The sequence below is a fragment of the Macaca fascicularis genome, chromosome 2 (genome assembly GCF_037993035.2).
Source record: "Macaca fascicularis isolate 582-1 chromosome 2, T2T-MFA8v1.1".
In the NCBI taxonomy this organism is placed as follows: domain Eukaryota; kingdom Metazoa; phylum Chordata; class Mammalia; order Primates; family Cercopithecidae; genus Macaca; species Macaca fascicularis.
The window spans coordinates 160,385,655-160,403,435 of NC_088376.1; the positions used below are offsets into that span (position 1 = coordinate 160,385,655).

The following is a 17,781-nucleotide window of genomic DNA, read 5'->3' on the forward strand; positions in this document are numbered from 1 at the left end:
TATTGGGAGATAACATTATCTGGCATCTGCTGTTGTTCTTTTTAAATACTGGGAGGACAAAACTCTATTTCTAGCTGACAGAAAAAACCATGCTCTGCTGGGCGGCACCGACCACTAAGCAAAGCTGTGCCCACCGGCTGGAAAACTGCTTCTACCATCCCAGGGGGCATCACAGCCATCTCCGATGCTTTACCAGACAGACAGGCAATAAGCCACTTAATTTAAATTGTGACATAACTGAAGTGGACTAAAGCTGATATGTAACGATTGTCAGACCACGCTGTTGAGAAAACTAATTGGAAGCAAAGAACCTGATTCCTGGTGACGGCGCTTTTCCCAAATGGAAGCACGTGTTTCCAGGACAACAAAGAGTGGTCTTCTGACTTCATTAATATCACTCTCCTTCATATGATAAACCAAACTTGTATCAGGTTTAGCAAAGACCTACTTTACCTGCATTACTGATTGACAGCAACAATCTAATGCACTATTCATTATATTAAGAAATTCATCTATCCTATGGACACTTTGTGCTGCTGGGTGAAAGTGCTATGCCAGAAGTTGTCCAAAACCCAGGGAGGATTCTGTTTCACACTGGCTTTGCAAGTTTCTGGCCAGGTGCAGCGACTCATGCCTGTAATCCCAGCACTTTGGGAGGCTGAGGTGGGTGGATCACTTGAGGTCAGGAGTTCCAGAACAGACTGGCCAACATGGTGAAACCCCATCTCTACTAAAAACACAAAAATTAGTCAGGCATGGTGGCATCTGCCTGTAGTCCCAGCTACTCAGGAGGCTGAGGCAGGAGAACTGCTTCAGCCTGGGAGGCAGAGGTTGCAGTGAGCTGAGATGGTGCCACTGCACTCCAGCCTGGACTGGAGATTCTGTCTCAAAAAAAAAAAAAAAGTTTCAAAATTTGTTTTCCAGTCAAGGAGGTTAGCATGGTTATTATTTCAGTTATAACCCTGTCAGAAACATTCCTATAAACAATTCGGCCTCTTGGAGGTTGCATTTTAGAGCATTCCTTACATTGGGTGACTTCCTCTCGTTCATCAGGCTTTAAACTCCATATACACCCCTAACATTAAATTACACCCTGTGTTAAGAGAGATTCCAAGTAGTTTTTAAAAAGCAATACACCAGAGGTTCTCAATGAGAATCTGCATATTTGAATCACCTGGGCTCCAGCCCCGGTTAATTAATTCAGAAACTCACGGGGCGGGGAGTACAGGGCCGGGCCAGGGAAAAGCGAGGGTGCACTTGAGCTAGAATGCATTTTAAGAAAAGCAATTGAGGAATTTTTCTTTTACTGGCAATGCAAGCTCACATTAAGTAATTTGCCTTAGAGACTTCTCCATATAAAAACTTCTATACTGACCCAAACTTTTCTTGTAACACATTTAGACAGTAAACAAAAAATCAAATTTCTTACCTGTGTGATAAAATGTGAGAAAAAATAAAAGTACTCCCATAAATATATTACTTAAAAAAGTGACAACTCCACAAGTAATTCCTTCTGGGACTGGGTAGACAGTTTCCACAAAAAGCTCAAAAAATATAGGTACACTGCTATTCAAGAACACTCCCAGGAGAATACAGGAGGCATACAACGTCACTAAAATAAAAACACAAACATTTTAGTTTCACGGTAGTGGCCAGGCGTCATATCAGACAGATCTTTGGGGTGTTCTCTTTCCCAAGTATTGACTCAAAAATGTCTTCTCTTTTCAAAGGTAGTTGATAAAGTTTGACAAAGTTTCACACGTCTGCCAGCTCTCTGCTGTGGTTTTCTGGAGTAGACACAACCCATTTTATTGCTGGATGGGTACCAGTTTATTTCCTTTATCTTTCTGGTGGATTATTCCAGAGCACAAAACAATTTACCACTATCATATAATTAAAAGGATTATTCTCCTGCTTGGTCACACTCCTTCAGACTCGTTCCATAATTTTAGAAAGAGAATGTAAAATCTAAGAATAAATGTCAGAAACATTAAATGTTACTGAAAATTACATATTTAAAGAGATTGGTTAATAATTGCTTTCAAGCACAAAATAAACATTATGCAGTATGTAATTTCTTGAGAAACACAATGGAATTAGTCCTCAATTTTGGAATGGGTTTTAGGTCAACATTTTTTTTTTAATGAGTAACTTTTCTGAAACACAGAAAAAGATTCCATCCAGAAATGTACAATTAATAGTGACTAGGATCCCCAATCAAACCATAAAAAGTCTATTAACACTATTCTGTGGCAAAATCTATTGAATAAGGATGTTATTCTTATAAGAAAGTCTGGGGAAATATACTACAATTAATTTTATCATTGCTACTACTGTCTCTCTATAAACCTTTGTTAATTTTAACTTGAAGGTGAAAACAGAACCTGAAAGGAAAAAATGATACCCTATTTAGAAACCTAAAACATGTCTCTATATCCTAATAAGTATATCATATTCACTGATAATAATGAGTAGAATTTATCCTAAGTTTAAGGTTACAAGGAAAATATTTTTAATAAAAATATTTGTTAAGGAAAAAACAATCCTGTATGGGAATTGCAGAAAGTAAGGAAGTTACATTAAATCTGCTATGTATTATTCACACACTCACAGAACATATCATATTACCAAAGTTTACCACAACTGATGCAATCATCAACAGTCCATGACATTGTTGAAGGGGTAAAAAAAAAAATAATAGTATACACTGATTTCTAATAGAATTTCTCTAATTACCCTCCACTCTTGCTTCCCCCTCCAATTACATTAGTCTTTGGGGATTATAAAATATTTAGTATATTCTGATAATACAAATAGTTGGTAATTACTTTGACTGTTTCTTTGAATAGAAGATCGATATGGAAATAGATAACAAAAGAATCACTTAGTGAATAAAGAACATACTGCTGGCTAAGGCAGTGACCAAATTATGTTAACAATTACTTGGGAAGCATCTGATAGCTATGATAAATACCATTTAAAATGTGACATAATTTTCAAGAGATTCTTAAAAACAAAACATAATACTTCATGTTCACTATATATCTGCTAGATATAGATCATATAAATCATCACATTTTCTACTTACATATGACTCATTAGTGGTACATTAGGAAATCTAGGGATGGAATATCACTGGTGGCTTCTATAGAGTATTGTATTTCCAAAACATTTTAGAATTATTTATTTACTATTATTATTATTAAGATGGAGTCTTGCTCTGTTGCCCAGGCTAAAGTGCAGTGGTGTGATCTCGGCTCACTGCAACCTCTGCCTCCCGAGTTCAAGTGATTCTCCTGCTTCAGCCTCCTGAGTATTTGGGATTACAGGTGTGTGCCGCCATGCCAAGCTAAATTTTTTTTGTATTTTTAGTAGAGATGGGGTTTTGCCATGTTAGCCAGGCTGGCCTCGAACTCCTGATCTCAAGTGATCCACCTGCCTCAGCCCCCCAAAGTGCTGGGATTACAGGTGTGAGCCACCGCGCCCGGCCTAGAATAATTTATTGATCAAGCTGGCATGACGGCTCATGCCTGTAATCCCTTTGGGAGACTGAGGCAGGATTGCTTGAGCCCAGGAGTTCGAGACCAGCCTGGATAACATGGTGAGACCCTGTTTCTCCAAATGATGATGATAATAATAATAATAATAATAATAATGATAATAATAATCAAGTTATTTTTTAAAATAAAAATTTGTTGATCAGTCAGTGGTAGTCAGAGGAAAGAGAACCATTGACCCAAACACAGATGCGCCTAAGAGTTTAAAACAAGAAAATACTGAAGTAAATAACAGGAAAAAAACCAAGCTCTTAAGGACCACCAAGTGTTACTTCTGAGTAAAGATTCCCAAATTCCAATGGAATTAGCTGTTTTTAGGAAACATGTTTTGAAACAATACTTTCTACATTTTTATTTCTGAAGGAAATGTACTCCTACATATAATTTATAATCAGACAAATTAAAATGTAATAATTGAAAAATAATCACAATCTGGTTAATAGAATAATTCTATGTGGTAAAATAATAAAAATATAGTAAGAACACACTGAAAGAGAACTATCAATATAGAGTCTCGAAAAGAGAGATTTGATTTTAATGATTTTTTTTTTTTAATCAAGCACGGTACAAAGAAAGAGGGATGGGATGTGTCGGAAGAGTCTGGTCTCTTCTGACACATCTCACGGGGAAGCAGTGGACTCTGTCTGAAAACCCTGAGACCTCAAGACCATACAACTCCCGTGGCCCTCATTTCATGCTTATTAAGAATCTTTGGATTTTGGCTTTCTATGTATCTAAATCCTGGGAGGAACTTGGAAGATGAGGGATAAATAACTGTTGTTGGAAAGATACAGTTTTTATTGTGGTTAAACATTCCTGATGGAACTGTAAATAGTTCATCTTCTGGTGAGTAATTTGGAAATGTCTATCAAAATAAATGATGTAATTACTCTTTGACCTAGCAATTTCATGCCTAGGAATTTATCCTACTGCTATGCAGGTATAGGTATACAAAGAACACTTACCAAAAAAAATGTAGTATGAAAAGATTCAAAATAAGCTAAATAACTCCCAATGGGGCAGGGGGGTGTTGGTTGGTTAAAAATTTATAAAACATCCAAAGAGATATTATACAATTAAAAATGAGGCACCTCTGTATGTATTATAATAATATTAATAACATCTAAGATACATAAGTGAAAAAGGTGCTGAAAAGTATATTATATTAAAATAAAGGACACATACACATTATCTGTCTGTAAATACACAGAATTCCCTAGGAGAATACAGAAGAAACTGGCAATCAGATTTGCCTTTAGAGAGGAAAACTGGGGGTCACAAGAGAGTAGCGACTTTTCACTCTATACTCTTTTTCTACTATTTGAATTTGAATTTTTTTACTATGTGTATAGCTTAGTTAACAGAATTAAAAGAAATTTCATGATGAGCAAATGAATGGACAGTGGACACAACTCCACTTCATGTGAGTTTGTGAGCTGATGAGCTCAGAATTGGTTATCACCAGGTGAGCTGACCCAAAGAGCTGATGTCTATACCCAGAAGCCACATAACATAGCCTTGGCGCAGAATCCTTGACATGAAGATTCCCACTTCATTTGTTAGAATTCCTATATATGGAGGACAAATGGGCTACTATATGTAGGATAAATGGATGATATAACTTCAGAGGCCAGTAATCAAAAATTAGGTATTTTCATTCAATTGTCTCAGTATTGGTGTTTGCTTCTTTATTACTATAAAAGTAATAACCAAGAGGTTTTTATTACACTGGGTAGACATGTGGAAATCACTTGTTATTGCAATAAGTAAACAATCATAATAATTTACCCAGGAAGGGGTTAGATTAAGATCTTCATCTTCAGAATGGGGGAAGGTAGTTGTGTCAGGACTGATTTAATATATTCCAGTGTTCTGGGGCATGCATAAAGCAGATGCTGATTATTCTAAGTCTGAATTTGACTTCCATTTGAGTTTTCAGTTTAGAGTCTCATACATTCAGTGGGTGAATGTCATCTATTAAAAGTCAGGCAGACAAGATAATTTCCTGCTTGTCATGGAGGGTTCAAACTACATGATCATTAAATATTTCCATAACTTTGTATAATACTGATACTAAAATTATAATCAACTGCCTTTCAATTAAAAATTCAAGGTAATTCAGCAGAACAAACACAACTCAAGTGCTGATGCAGACTTTTTTTCTAATAAAAAGCTAATAAAATTTCATGGGCCTACACTTTAAATTGCAAAAAACAAAGTCCTGTGCAGCACAAACTACAGTTAAAAATGAATGTATTTCAAGCACATGACTTGGATCATAACCCTGAAAGTACTCCTTCCCACCCTTGTTCCTGCAACAAACCAAATTACTAAACTTTAGGGAAATAAAACTATGTATGAATACATTTTTATTAACTATAGTTACACTAAAAACTTAGGGGATCAGTGGTTATAAAACAAATCACAGATAAGAATAAGAACTATTATATCAACATCTAATGAGATTCTCAAGGCAGCAGTAACAATTGCAACTTCATAATCTTGGATTTATATAATTTCTAAAAATATTTTAAAAACTGCTTTCGCATATATTATCTTATTTGATTATCCTATCAGCTCTTTGAGGCAGGTAAAGTATTTTACAGTTGAAGTGACCAAAGTTCTGAAAGTAAAAAAACAGCTTATTTAGAAACACTGTAAATTAGCAGTGCTAACAATATGATTAAGGCCTACAGACTCTCTAGCATGTTTTCTGCCAATTCACTGTGTCAGAGTGAAAAAAAAAAAACAAAAAATAACAAGGCCTGGTATTTTTTAATCCAATGGTATTGACACAAAAGGCATATTTCCCAAATCCGTATTCAGCACAAAAGCTGGAAGTGACTGCACATTATATGACAGAACCAAAACCAAAGAACATCAAAAGGTTACAAACAAAAAGATGAATTTTAATCATGATAAATATAAAACTGGCCCCAAATGTCTAAGTATAGAAGAGGGAAAACTTAGCTTAAGCCTTTCTTCAAAACGACTTATCAGATACGTATTATGTGGAGGCTGCTATGTTAGAGCAGTAAATACCTCAGATCACTCTTACTCTAAGGAACAGGATGGACACCTGCTGCCCCAGCAACCATTTATATGCACATTGTTAAGATGATAATTATATTCCTCTCTCAAAAAAAAAAAAAAAAAAGCATGTCTAACCAATAGAAGCAACAGCTTTGGTGCTGAATGCAGCAGGAAGTGTGCTAAATTCTAGAAAAATATTTTAAGGAGGACCCTAGCAAGCTATGATAAGTTTAGAAGAGAGTGATCCGGCAGGTCAGTGGTGTGGAATCCACATCCGATGAGGAATGGTTCTAAGAATGGTGGTGGTGGTGGAGGGGGGATGGTTAGATTAAAAGCTAAGGTCAGACATGACAGCTGTCTTCAAATGTTTTGAGGGCTGTCAATGGAAGAGAAAGGGAGTAGACTTGTTCTCTGCGAGCTTTGTTGCTTCAAATCAGTTATAACTCACTGGGAGGATGAATGTTCTAGGCCCCAGAGCTAACAACAAAACAGGTAATGTCTTCTCTTGTGGGAGATATTCAAGTTGTAGACAGATGAACATAAACCTGGGATGTGATAGAAGAGATTCACTTACTGAATGATAAATTATATTAGATGATGCCTAAAGTTCATTTAAGTAGATCAATAACAAATTTAAACATATGTAGGGAGGAGAACTTAACCAGGATATTAAAAACAAAAATCTTGCCAGGCATGGGGCTCACATCTGTAATCCCACCATTTTGGGAGGCCAAGGTGGGCAAATCGCTTAAGCTCAGGAGTTTGAGACCAGCCTGGACAATGTGGCGAAACCCCATCTCTACCAAAAAAAAAAAAAAAAAAAAAAAGAAAGTTAGCTGGGCGTGGTGGCACACGTTGTAGTCACTAACTTGGGAGGCTGAGGTGGGAGGACAGCTTCAGCCTGGTAGGTCAAGGGTGCTGTGAGCCAAGGTCGCACCAGTGCACTCCAGCTTGGACAACAGAGTGAGACTGTTTCAGAAGAAAAACAAAAAAACAAAAAACCTGTAGGTGCTTCTTGGTGGAAAAGAATAATAGAAGATTTGCTTAGAGTTTTATGAAGAAATAAGTAGCATTATAAAATAACACAACAGATTTTTATTATAAATTATCTTAAGGAGTAGAATCAAGAAATTTCTCTGAAGGGTAGGCTTATAACATTAATATACTTTACTGGAAAAACTTTTATTATTGTGCATACTGACTGAACTTTTATTTCACGATGAAGTTAGGAAAGTTAACTGGGAATTATTAGATTAGACCTTTATTACAACTATTTCACAATCCAATTAAACTTGAATAAGTGAAAATACACCTTTTGCAAATGAAAGTACATATAAAGAGAAACAATAAGCAGCCAGAAGAAACATTCACAGTGTTTGCTAACTACATAGCTTTTTCATAGGTTTTGAGCGTGCTGAATACATAGAATATACATGTATGTGTGTATACACACACAGATATACTTTTCTATATCACTGAGCTGTACCTCTTCTCTCAGCATCACATTTCTTCCTAAAAAAAGTGACTGCTATGGCCTTCATAATCTACCGCTGATTAAAATACGCAGTATATGCAACTGCGGTTCCAAAAGAGGATGAGGCATATTTTGCTGCAATGTACTATTAAATCATGGAACACTCACTGATGCCTAGTCAAGCCCTCCAACTCTAAGAAACACAGAATCTGCTGGAAGACTTATTTCTCTTCTTGAAAATCTCCGTGGATAAACATTATATGATCTTCCTCTGCATTTAATGATTCTTACATTAAGATTTTTCACAAATCCATTCTCTTAATCCATATTCTACTTTTTCTTTCTTGAGCAGTCTGTCATAAGCACAAGACTTTGTCACTTTTAGTCCATAAAATTGAAGAGTAGTTAAGAACAGAGGCAAAATACATGAAAACATAGCAAGAGGATTACTCTCTAGCCTATACATGTTGCATGCCTTTTTTTTTTTTTTTTTTTTTTTTTTAAGAGACAGGATCTCACTCTGTTGGAATGGTCATGGTTCACTATAGCCTCGAACTCCCAGGCTCCAGTGATCCTCCCACCTCAGCCCCCTGAATAGCTAGGATTACAGGCACATGCCATGCCATCTGGTAATTTTTTTATTTTTTGTAGGGACATGGCCTCACTATGTTGCTCAGGCTGATCTCAAACTCCTAGCCTCAAGTGGTCCTACTGCCTTGGCCTCCCAAAGTGCTGGGATTATAGGCATAAGCCACTGACCCAGCTGTTGCATGCCTTTCAATACAACTGGGTATGTTTCCTTTCTTTAAAATAACACCTGAAGTCACCTTGTGGTCAGCTGTCACTCCCTGGGGGCTTCTGTCTAGCTAGTTGTCCTTCCTTACTTCCCCACCCAGCGTGTTTCTGATATCACTGTCATAGCATTCTAGTAACTTTAGATGAAACTAGATAAATAATCTCTCCCAAGGCAACTTCTGTCAAACAGTCAAATTATACTGTTTCAGTAAACTCAGCGAAGTGCTAACATTTTTCAAAATGCCATTTTCAAAGCATTCATCTGTTCAGTACAAAATGACTTGGTGAGTTGTGGCTAACAGGGCTGCTAGATCTCTAGTTCTCAGATAAGATGAATAATGTGTTTTCACAATTTTGTTTATTGCATAAACTTCAAGATTTTGAAACTCATGTTATCTAGTCATGAGGTTATTTATTCGCCCTATTCTAAGTACTTCAATTAATAAAGACATAATGCAATTTTAAATATTCTGAGTTTCCATAAGGAAAAGACTCCAAGAGGATGTATGTAAGCAAATAAATGTATCAAAATAATATGCTCTGGGATAGACTGGAATGACCAAGATTTTTTTCTGTAGAGATGGTAACAATAATATCACAACCGGTGAACTACAGAAAGATTGTAATAGAAAGTTTTAATGAGGTTGGGTGTGGTGACTCACTCCTGTAATCCCAGCTACTTGGGAGGCTGAGGCATGAGAACCACTTGAACCTGGGAGATGGAAGTTGCAGGGAGCTGAAATTGTGCCACTGCACTCCAGTCTGGGTGACAGAGTGAGACTGTCTAAAAAAAAAAAAGTTTTAATGAGACAGTAGTAGCACTTATAACACATGGGTTGAACAAAATTAACTAGCTTTCCATTTATTAAACAGTTTAAATTAATGCATATATTTACAAATACATTTCATGTAGAGTCTTCTGATATATAAAAAGCCATAATAGAAATTCTAAGTTTGCTAGGAAAGAGGAAAAAGACTAGATATTTTCCTGATTAAAATACTAGTAAAAAAGAAACATGAATTTGCCATTATGGACTTTAAACACAAGCCTAAAGGTATAGATTTGTCTATAATTAGATTTTGTAGTAAGTTTCCTTTCATGAAATCTCTTTTACTTAAAAGGAATTAGGTCAGATTTTTACAAGGCTTCTAAGAGTGTCTGTGACAGATTTATTTAAATTCTCGTGTTCCATTTAAAACATGCCCTTCTACCTTCCTACAGCAAGTGCTAAATAAGAGTGACCACAATTGCTGACTACCATTGGCAACAAGTAATGTTTACTGCGGCTCACATGGAGATAACATATACTTCATTCATTCATTCATTCATTCACTCCTTCTTCAGGGCCCGTGCTAGGTTCCACAGTGGGAGTTGGCAAAAAACCATGCTCCAGATTTTCAGACTGGCAGGGAAGATAAGACATATATACCCAGGTAAGTATTAAGTAGTATTAGGGGAGAGAGACAAAAACCTGCTATAATTCAAAGAAGGAATGTGGACAAATCTAGTCCTTAACTCAGTGTGTTTGTAAGGTAAAAATGTATCTTTCAGGAGTATCGAAGTGACATTCAAAAACTTACTTACAATTGAAAAAGACAGTAGAACTTATAAATTCTGTGGTTGTTAGGTTGGCCACATCAACTCTATCTTTCAATTCTGGCCTTAAGTTAATTTAGAATTCTGCTTTCCTTTCTGTCCATTATAATTGTTTTCAATACCAGACTGGTAAAATATGGTCTTGACTAGTGTCAATCACATCAATTTTAAGATTTAAAAGATGTATAATTTTCAAATACATTTTTCCCTGATTATAAAATTAAAACATACTCATACAAATCCAGGCCAAAAAAAGAGATTAAAAAATTAAATTCACTCTTAATTCTCCACCCAGAGATAAAGCTGTTAATTTTATCATATTAAATTGAAAAGACATAAAATTTAATGGAATGTACTATCTTATAATACAAATTCTATACTTAATTCAAGGGAAAGAAATCTGTTCTTGATGTACTCATGACTATGTTCTTGTAAAATCTCACAGATGCTAACTTGACATACAGTATCACACACACACACAAAAACTGAATGTAATGCCATGAATAAGAAGAGTTGTAAACTAAGACTGTTCTACTAGAATGTTGTACAACTGCTAAATTATGAAGTTATACCAGAATAAAATTTTTAAAAAAATTCTGGCTCTGGCTCAGAATACTTGCCAAAATTGTTCAGAACCCCAATGTAGGATGCCAGTGTGTACAACAGTGCACAGTATTTTACTCTGTATCTAATTATTACTTTGGACAACTGGGTTTTCCAGGCTAAGCATGTGTACAGAGAAGAGGGACTGTTGGCAGGATGGTGTAGAGCAGGGATTTCCAAGCCTTCTTTGTTCTTAGCACTCCTAGTGTTTCAATAATTTTTTTCACAGTGTTCCAAGGCCAAAAGAAATAGCCAACAATCCCATTAATCACATCATTTGGTTCAAACTATTTAATAACATGTATTATATGTCCTAACAATTTAGTAGCCATTAAAAAAATAATACCCATAAGCTAACGGAAATATATTTTTATTTCAGTCTTAAAGAACCACAATTACCTATTGATGAGACGTGTGCACCGATGCGCACTGCAAGACTTTTAAAAGTTTTGGAATCAGACTGGACACCCTCCACCCTCATTTTGTGTTCCACACTAATTTTTGCTTGGCACTTGTGTGTACTTCCTTTTTATCACAGCAACTGCCAAAAAAACTACTTTGCAAAGATATGATGTCATCAAACAGAATGCAGTAGAATCTAATGCTGAAATTGGGAACTTCTCTGAACTAGAGGTTCAACCAGTATCTGACAGATGTTGCAGATCCCTGTGCTGCCCTTGTGAGTTTACTGAGGCACTCCAGGGTGGCTGGCTTGGTGCAGAGGTTGCTAATTTTTAGTATAGGGTAACCTTATCCCCTCACCCTATTATCACTGCAAACGTGGTAGGAAATCCCAAATAAATGGCTGTCCTTGAAAGATTTGATGCCTCTGATGTGTAAACTGGTGGTTCTTTTATTACAGAGTATAGGGGTTCAAATTGGGATATGCAATATTCCTTACATATAATGTGGACCAAAAACACCTGCCTTCTCAAAGATTCCCATGGAACATACATGCCACTGGGAAACAGGTCCCTATGGAGTCACTTTCAGACTTTTATTTACTTCTACTCATACAAATGCTTGTTATAAATGACTGTTACAATCTTACGATCTACCTTTATAACAAATAATCCTATAATTAAACATATAATGCAAAAGGTGGCTGAATATTACTTGCAAATAATACAAAATATGCATCTTAATATTTTGCTGGAAGAAAGGAAGACGCACTAACAGTCTCTGGTTTATAAGCCAATAATAATCCATAATAAAGCCACAGTAATTTTAAAAACATCCCATGGCAGGCAGAGTAATGCCCTCCCTCCCCTAAAGATATTCATGACAAAATCTGGAATTTGTGAATATGTTACTTTACAAGACAAAGGGGATTAAGGTTGAAATGGGACTAAAGTTGCTAACCAGCTGATCTTAAAATTGAGAGACTATTCCAGATTATCTTGGTGGGCCCAGTGTAATCATAAGCATCCTTAAAAGTGGAAGTGGAAGAGGAGGAAGAAAGAGGAAGGCAGAAGGGTTCAGAAGCAGATGGAATGATGGAAGAAAGGCACAGATAATGCGACGTGAAAAGAACTTGACCCAAGGTTGCTGGCTCTGAAGGCGGAGGACAGAGCCATAAACAAGGAATGGGGGTGACCTCTACAAGTTGGAAAAGGCAAGAAAAAAGATTCTTCCCTAGAGTCTGTTCACATTTTGATTTTAGCCCAGTGAGACCTGTGTTAAACTTCTACCCTACAGAAATGTAAGGTAATAAATTTCTGTTGTTTTAAGTTGCTAAATTTGCATAACTTTTACAGCAGCGATAGAAAACTAATAGACTCTGAATTGATTATATTAATAATGACAACAAAAACAACAGCAACTAAAAATGTTTCAGGTCTATTAGATAAGCTAAGTAAGCTGGCTGTAATATACTTTCAACAGGTATTTCCAGTAAGTTTTACTTCATATTAATGATGTAATAAAACCAAATGTAAAATAAACCTATAGAGGCTGGTTCAAATAATTTTACTGAAGTATACCATAGTTTTTTTGCCTTTGTTAATTTTTATTATTGTTTAACAGTGATATAATGACTATAACCAGGATAAAAATCTTTGCATTATGCTCCGATAGGAATTTTTAAAAAAATAAGCATTTCCATGCTCTACATTTTAAGGCTAAAGATAAGCATTTCCATGCTCTACATTTTAAGGCTAAAGATTATATTTCTTTTCCATATGAAAAATACCAATTAAAATATTTTTAGTTATTTCTTGGACTCTTTAGATAAGATGATAGTTTGATGACTGGACAAGAGAAACTTTTTTGTATATTTAACACTTACTTATAGAAAGCAAGAAGAAGTCCTACTGTCAGAGTTACGTACATTTCTATGAACGAAAATATTTATTAAAAGTTCTAAAATAGCCTATGTTCACCTGTGGTTAAAGGTAGGTGTGTGATGCTGTTCAGACAGGTCAGGGTGAACCACGTGGATGACAGCGTAGCTCCGGAAAACAGGAGGAGAAGAATTAGTTTCAGCATACCCCTGATAAAATCTGCAAACCTGAAAACAAAAATGTTCTATTAATTCTAGTGGGATTTAAAAATACTATTTAAACAAATGACACACTTTCATTAACAACTACTTGAGGAATTTTCCATGTATTCTTTTAAAAGACAGTTTTGTGTGTTTTTTAAACAAATTTTCTTATATGATGTTACTTTGTGATAATTTTTCCTCTCTTATAAAACACAAAAAAATGGCATCTTTGTTCAGGATCTATAATTTATAGGATATATTTTGAGTGTTTACTTTTTTTTTTTTTTTTTTTTAGAGACAGGATCTCACCATTGCCCAGGCTGGAGTGTAGTGACGTGATCAAGGCTCACTGCAGCGTCAGCCTCCCAGGCTCAAGCAATCCTTCCACTTCAACCTGCTGAGTAGCTGGGCTAATTAATTTTTTTTTTTTTTTTTTTTTTTTTTTTGTACTGACAGGGTTTCCCTATGTTGCCCAGACTGGTCCTGAACTCCTGGGCTCAAGGATTCTCCCACCTCAGCCTCTCCAAATGCCAGTATTACAGGCATGAGCCACCACGCACGGCTGATTCTGAGTTTTTAAGTGCCACTGTCATTTTCTTTATATTTTTCTATACTTTCCAAACATTCTATAATGAAGGTGTATTATCCCAGTTTTGAAGATCAGGCTAATTTGTTGACATGAACTTGCAAAGATCTCTCTCAAAATTCAAACTCACTCCGAGAACAAATACAGATGCCTTCACCAGAGCCTCTGAGGTCCTATGTGACCTGCTGCCTGCCACTGCTCTCTCTTTTCCATTCTCCAGTTGGATGGCCATGTTTCTCTTTCTCGTACATGCCATGGTTGCTTACCACAGCAATATGTAGCTTTTGTACTCGTTCCATCTGCCTGGAATGCTGGTACCACCCGGATCGTCACATGTCTTACTCCTGCTTACCCCTCAGGTCATTCAGGTCTCAGCTCAAAAGGCCCTCTGGGCTCAGTGAAGAAATCTTTCCCCATCCCATCTCCACTTTCTATTTTATTTCTTCATAGCACTTTCTCTATTGGAAATTGTCCTGTTTTTGCATTTATTTTTTGTCTTCCCTACCAGACTGTAAACTTCCTGAAAAGAAAACATATACAGCATCTGGAATAGGAATATTATTCTTCTAAACTTGGGACTTTTTTTTTTTTTTTTTTTTTTTGAGACGGAGTCTCGCTTTGTCGCCCAGGCTGGAGTGCAGTGGCCGGATCTCAGCTCACTGCAAGCTCTGCCTCCCGGGTTTACGCCATTCTCCTGCCTCAGCCTCCCGAGTAGCTGGGACTACAGGCGCCCACCACCTCGCCCGGCTAGTTTTTTGTATTTTTAGTAGAGACGGGGTTTCACCATATTAGCCAGGATGGTCTCGATCTCCTGACCTCGTGATCCGCCCGTCTCGGCCTCCCAAAGTGCTGGGATTACAGGCTTGAGCCACCGTGCCCGGCCTAAACTTGGGACTTTTATAGTATTTTAAGTTTTCATGTTTGAGTTTTCATGAAACTAAAGGGCATCTGGTAGAGATGCTTATCATTTAGCTATGCCAAAAAAATTTTCCACTTGCCAGCTGCTTTTCCTCACCTGCAGATTAACTGTTGATTATATAGGCACAATCCTCTGGCTGCACAATTTATTTTGTTCTTCAGAATTGTTCCTGTTATAGAATAGCTGATCCCATCTCAAATACGACATTTACTATATTCGCTCCACTTTGAATTTTCTGAAGTTAATTTTAATTTCTATTGTAATGATGTGACTGTCTTTCTTAAAACTTTGAATACTGTCTTCTGTTTTGTACTTATTTGACATGATATGGTTAATCATGTTTGTGTTTTCTAGAATAAAATGACTTCCTATGAGAGCTGATGCCATCTTTTGGTGGGAAAAATGAATTAACTTTTGCCCAGTGACTTAAATTTGTCCTCAGGCAGAAAATTCTTACATATGCTGAAAAAGTTTCCACAACTTTACAAAATGTTCCTCAAGAAAATCCAAAAGACTGTTTTAATCCCACGCTTACCTAACAGTTTTCAGATTTACATTTTGGTATCCTGCAGAAACTTATTTGTCAGATACAGAGGTGACAAGGTATAAGAGAATCAAACAGGTTTTTGGTACAAATCAGACCTGAATTGCAAGAAAGTTTCACAGAAACGGATCATACAAGAATAAACCGACAGCTGTAGTCTGCTATTTTTGGAGACCCAGTCCTTTTGAATAGGCTGATACCATTGAAGCATATTATTAGGACCAAGAAGTCTCTTTAATAGTGGTCTTTAACAACATAATTACAAAAATATCACCCAAAGCACTCATGTCTACAAGGCAGCTCTGTTCTAGGGAATCCCTAAAAATGGTGTTAGGAAAGTAATTTTAAAGTTGATTTTAGGGCTAGGAAATAACTGAAATTGATTTCAGATCCCAGAGTAAGGGTAGTATTTTTTAGAACTTCCATTTCAACAAACAAAAAGCAGAAAAGTCCTCATTCTAACTTTTCCCTCTAGTTATATTGATATCTAGTTAAAATTAAGGGGTATAGAAGGAAAATAATGAGAAATAAACATTTGAGACATCATTTTTTGATATATAATTGTTCCCTCTTTGACCAATTTGGTGCTCAGAATAGGATGTGATCAATGATGACTCACTATAATTGGCTTGGAGATTTAACTAGAAAAATGAGGTGTAATTCTTGTCAAAATAAGACAGGTCGATGTATTTTTAATATCAGTGATTTCCTACAAATACTATTTTCCCCTTCTGCTTCTTTAGCTTTTAGTTTTCTTATATTTTCCTAACTTAAAACTTCAAATAAAATGATTTAGAAATTACAGTGTCAATTTATTCTTTTAATATCCCTGAAACACTATATGAACCATAAAGTCTAGGTATAACATTATCCCATATCAATTAGATTCAAGTATTTAGATATTGAGGTGATATATGGCTCTTATTTGATCTTCCCAAATATGTAATTAGATTCTCCTCTTTATGGTAAAGTTGATTGCCTAATTTTGTTTTTGCACATAGTAAAATGATTTGGGAAGTGAATGAATATTGTCTCTTTGGAAAATACCAAGAGTAGTTTTATAGGCATTTGCCTAAAAGAGTGACATTTTCATTCTTTTCCTTTTTTTTTTTTTTTTTTTAGAACAAATGGGACCTTTTTCCTCCTTCTGACTAATTCTAACAATGTGTTGTTGTAATAGGTTGTGATCAAAGAGAGTATGATGAAACTGAAAGTCTTCACAGACATTGTGCATCAAAAAGGGATAACCATAGGAAAATACCTGCCAAAAAAGACCATAAATATATAATATCTCCTAATCAGGACACTGCCTGTTCATGGAAAGTTCTAATGACACTTCTACAAATGATTTCTTCTCAACCCCTTTAGTCTCCATGACTATTAATTTGTCTTTACTATTACATTACCTTTTTTGGACTCCATTTGTAGATGTTGTTCTCCAATAACACGGAAAGAGGCAGTTTAATTACACTGGAAATACATTTCCAGTCTCCAAAAAAACACCCAAGGAAGGGACTACTCCAGAGAAACTTTCTTATAGCAGCAAATTCTTTTTTTTTTTTTTTGAGATGGAGTCTCACTCTGTTGCCCAGGTTGGAGTGCAGTGGCGCAGTCATGCTCACTGCAACCTCTGCCTCCCGGGGTTCAAGCAATTCTCCTGCCTCAGCCTTGCCGGTAGCTGGGACTACAGGTGCTCATCACCACTCCCAGCTAATTCTGCGTTTTTAGTAGAGACAGGGTTTTGCTGTGTTGGCCAGGCTGGTCTTGAACTCCTGACCTCAGGTCCACCCACCTTGACCTCCCAAAGCACTAGGAGTATAGGTGTGAGACACCATACCCATCCTGTTAGCAGTAATTCTATATAATGCATGTGAATTTTCTTGTAGTCTGAACAAGTACCCCTTTCTGACCTTTGCTTGTTTTACTTTTCCCTGAATTGCAATGTTTATTTAGGGGAGCCTATTTATCTTTAGGCTTTTTTCCCCTTCCTCTGTCCATGCACAAGTTTAACAAAATATTCTCACCTTGCCATAGCTATTCCAACAACACAGCCTCCAACTATGGACCAAAATCCAATCCAGCCAGCATCTACCTGTTAAGAAAGAAGCAGACACATTGAATATAAGATGATCATATTGCAATATAAAAGGAATGAAAAAAAGTCCTCTATAATCAATATGTTAATAGC

General features: G+C 36.3%; 1 protein-coding gene across 6 annotated transcripts in view; it reads right to left on the reverse strand.

The window, feature by feature from the left end:
• Nucleotides 1-17,781, reverse strand: part of SLC49A4 (solute carrier family 49 member 4) — a 101,565-nt gene that overhangs the window by 18,291 nt on the left and 65,493 nt on the right. For 2 of the 6 annotated variants that reach the window (XM_065539139.2, XM_045385511.3), the window contains exons 6-8: nucleotides 17,618-17,685; nucleotides 13,441-13,568; nucleotides 1,430-1,612 (exon numbers count right to left, since the gene is read on the reverse strand). In XM_065539139.2, the coding sequence (XP_065395211.1) occupies nucleotides 1,430-1,612; nucleotides 13,441-13,568; nucleotides 17,618-17,685 (379 nt within the window). Of the gene's footprint in view, nucleotides 1-1,429; nucleotides 1,613-7,667; nucleotides 10,263-13,440; nucleotides 13,569-17,617; nucleotides 17,686-17,781 lie in introns of those variants that run through there. The other 4 variants (XM_065539140.1, XM_045385513.3, XM_045385512.3 and 1 more) reach the window with 3 other exon arrangements.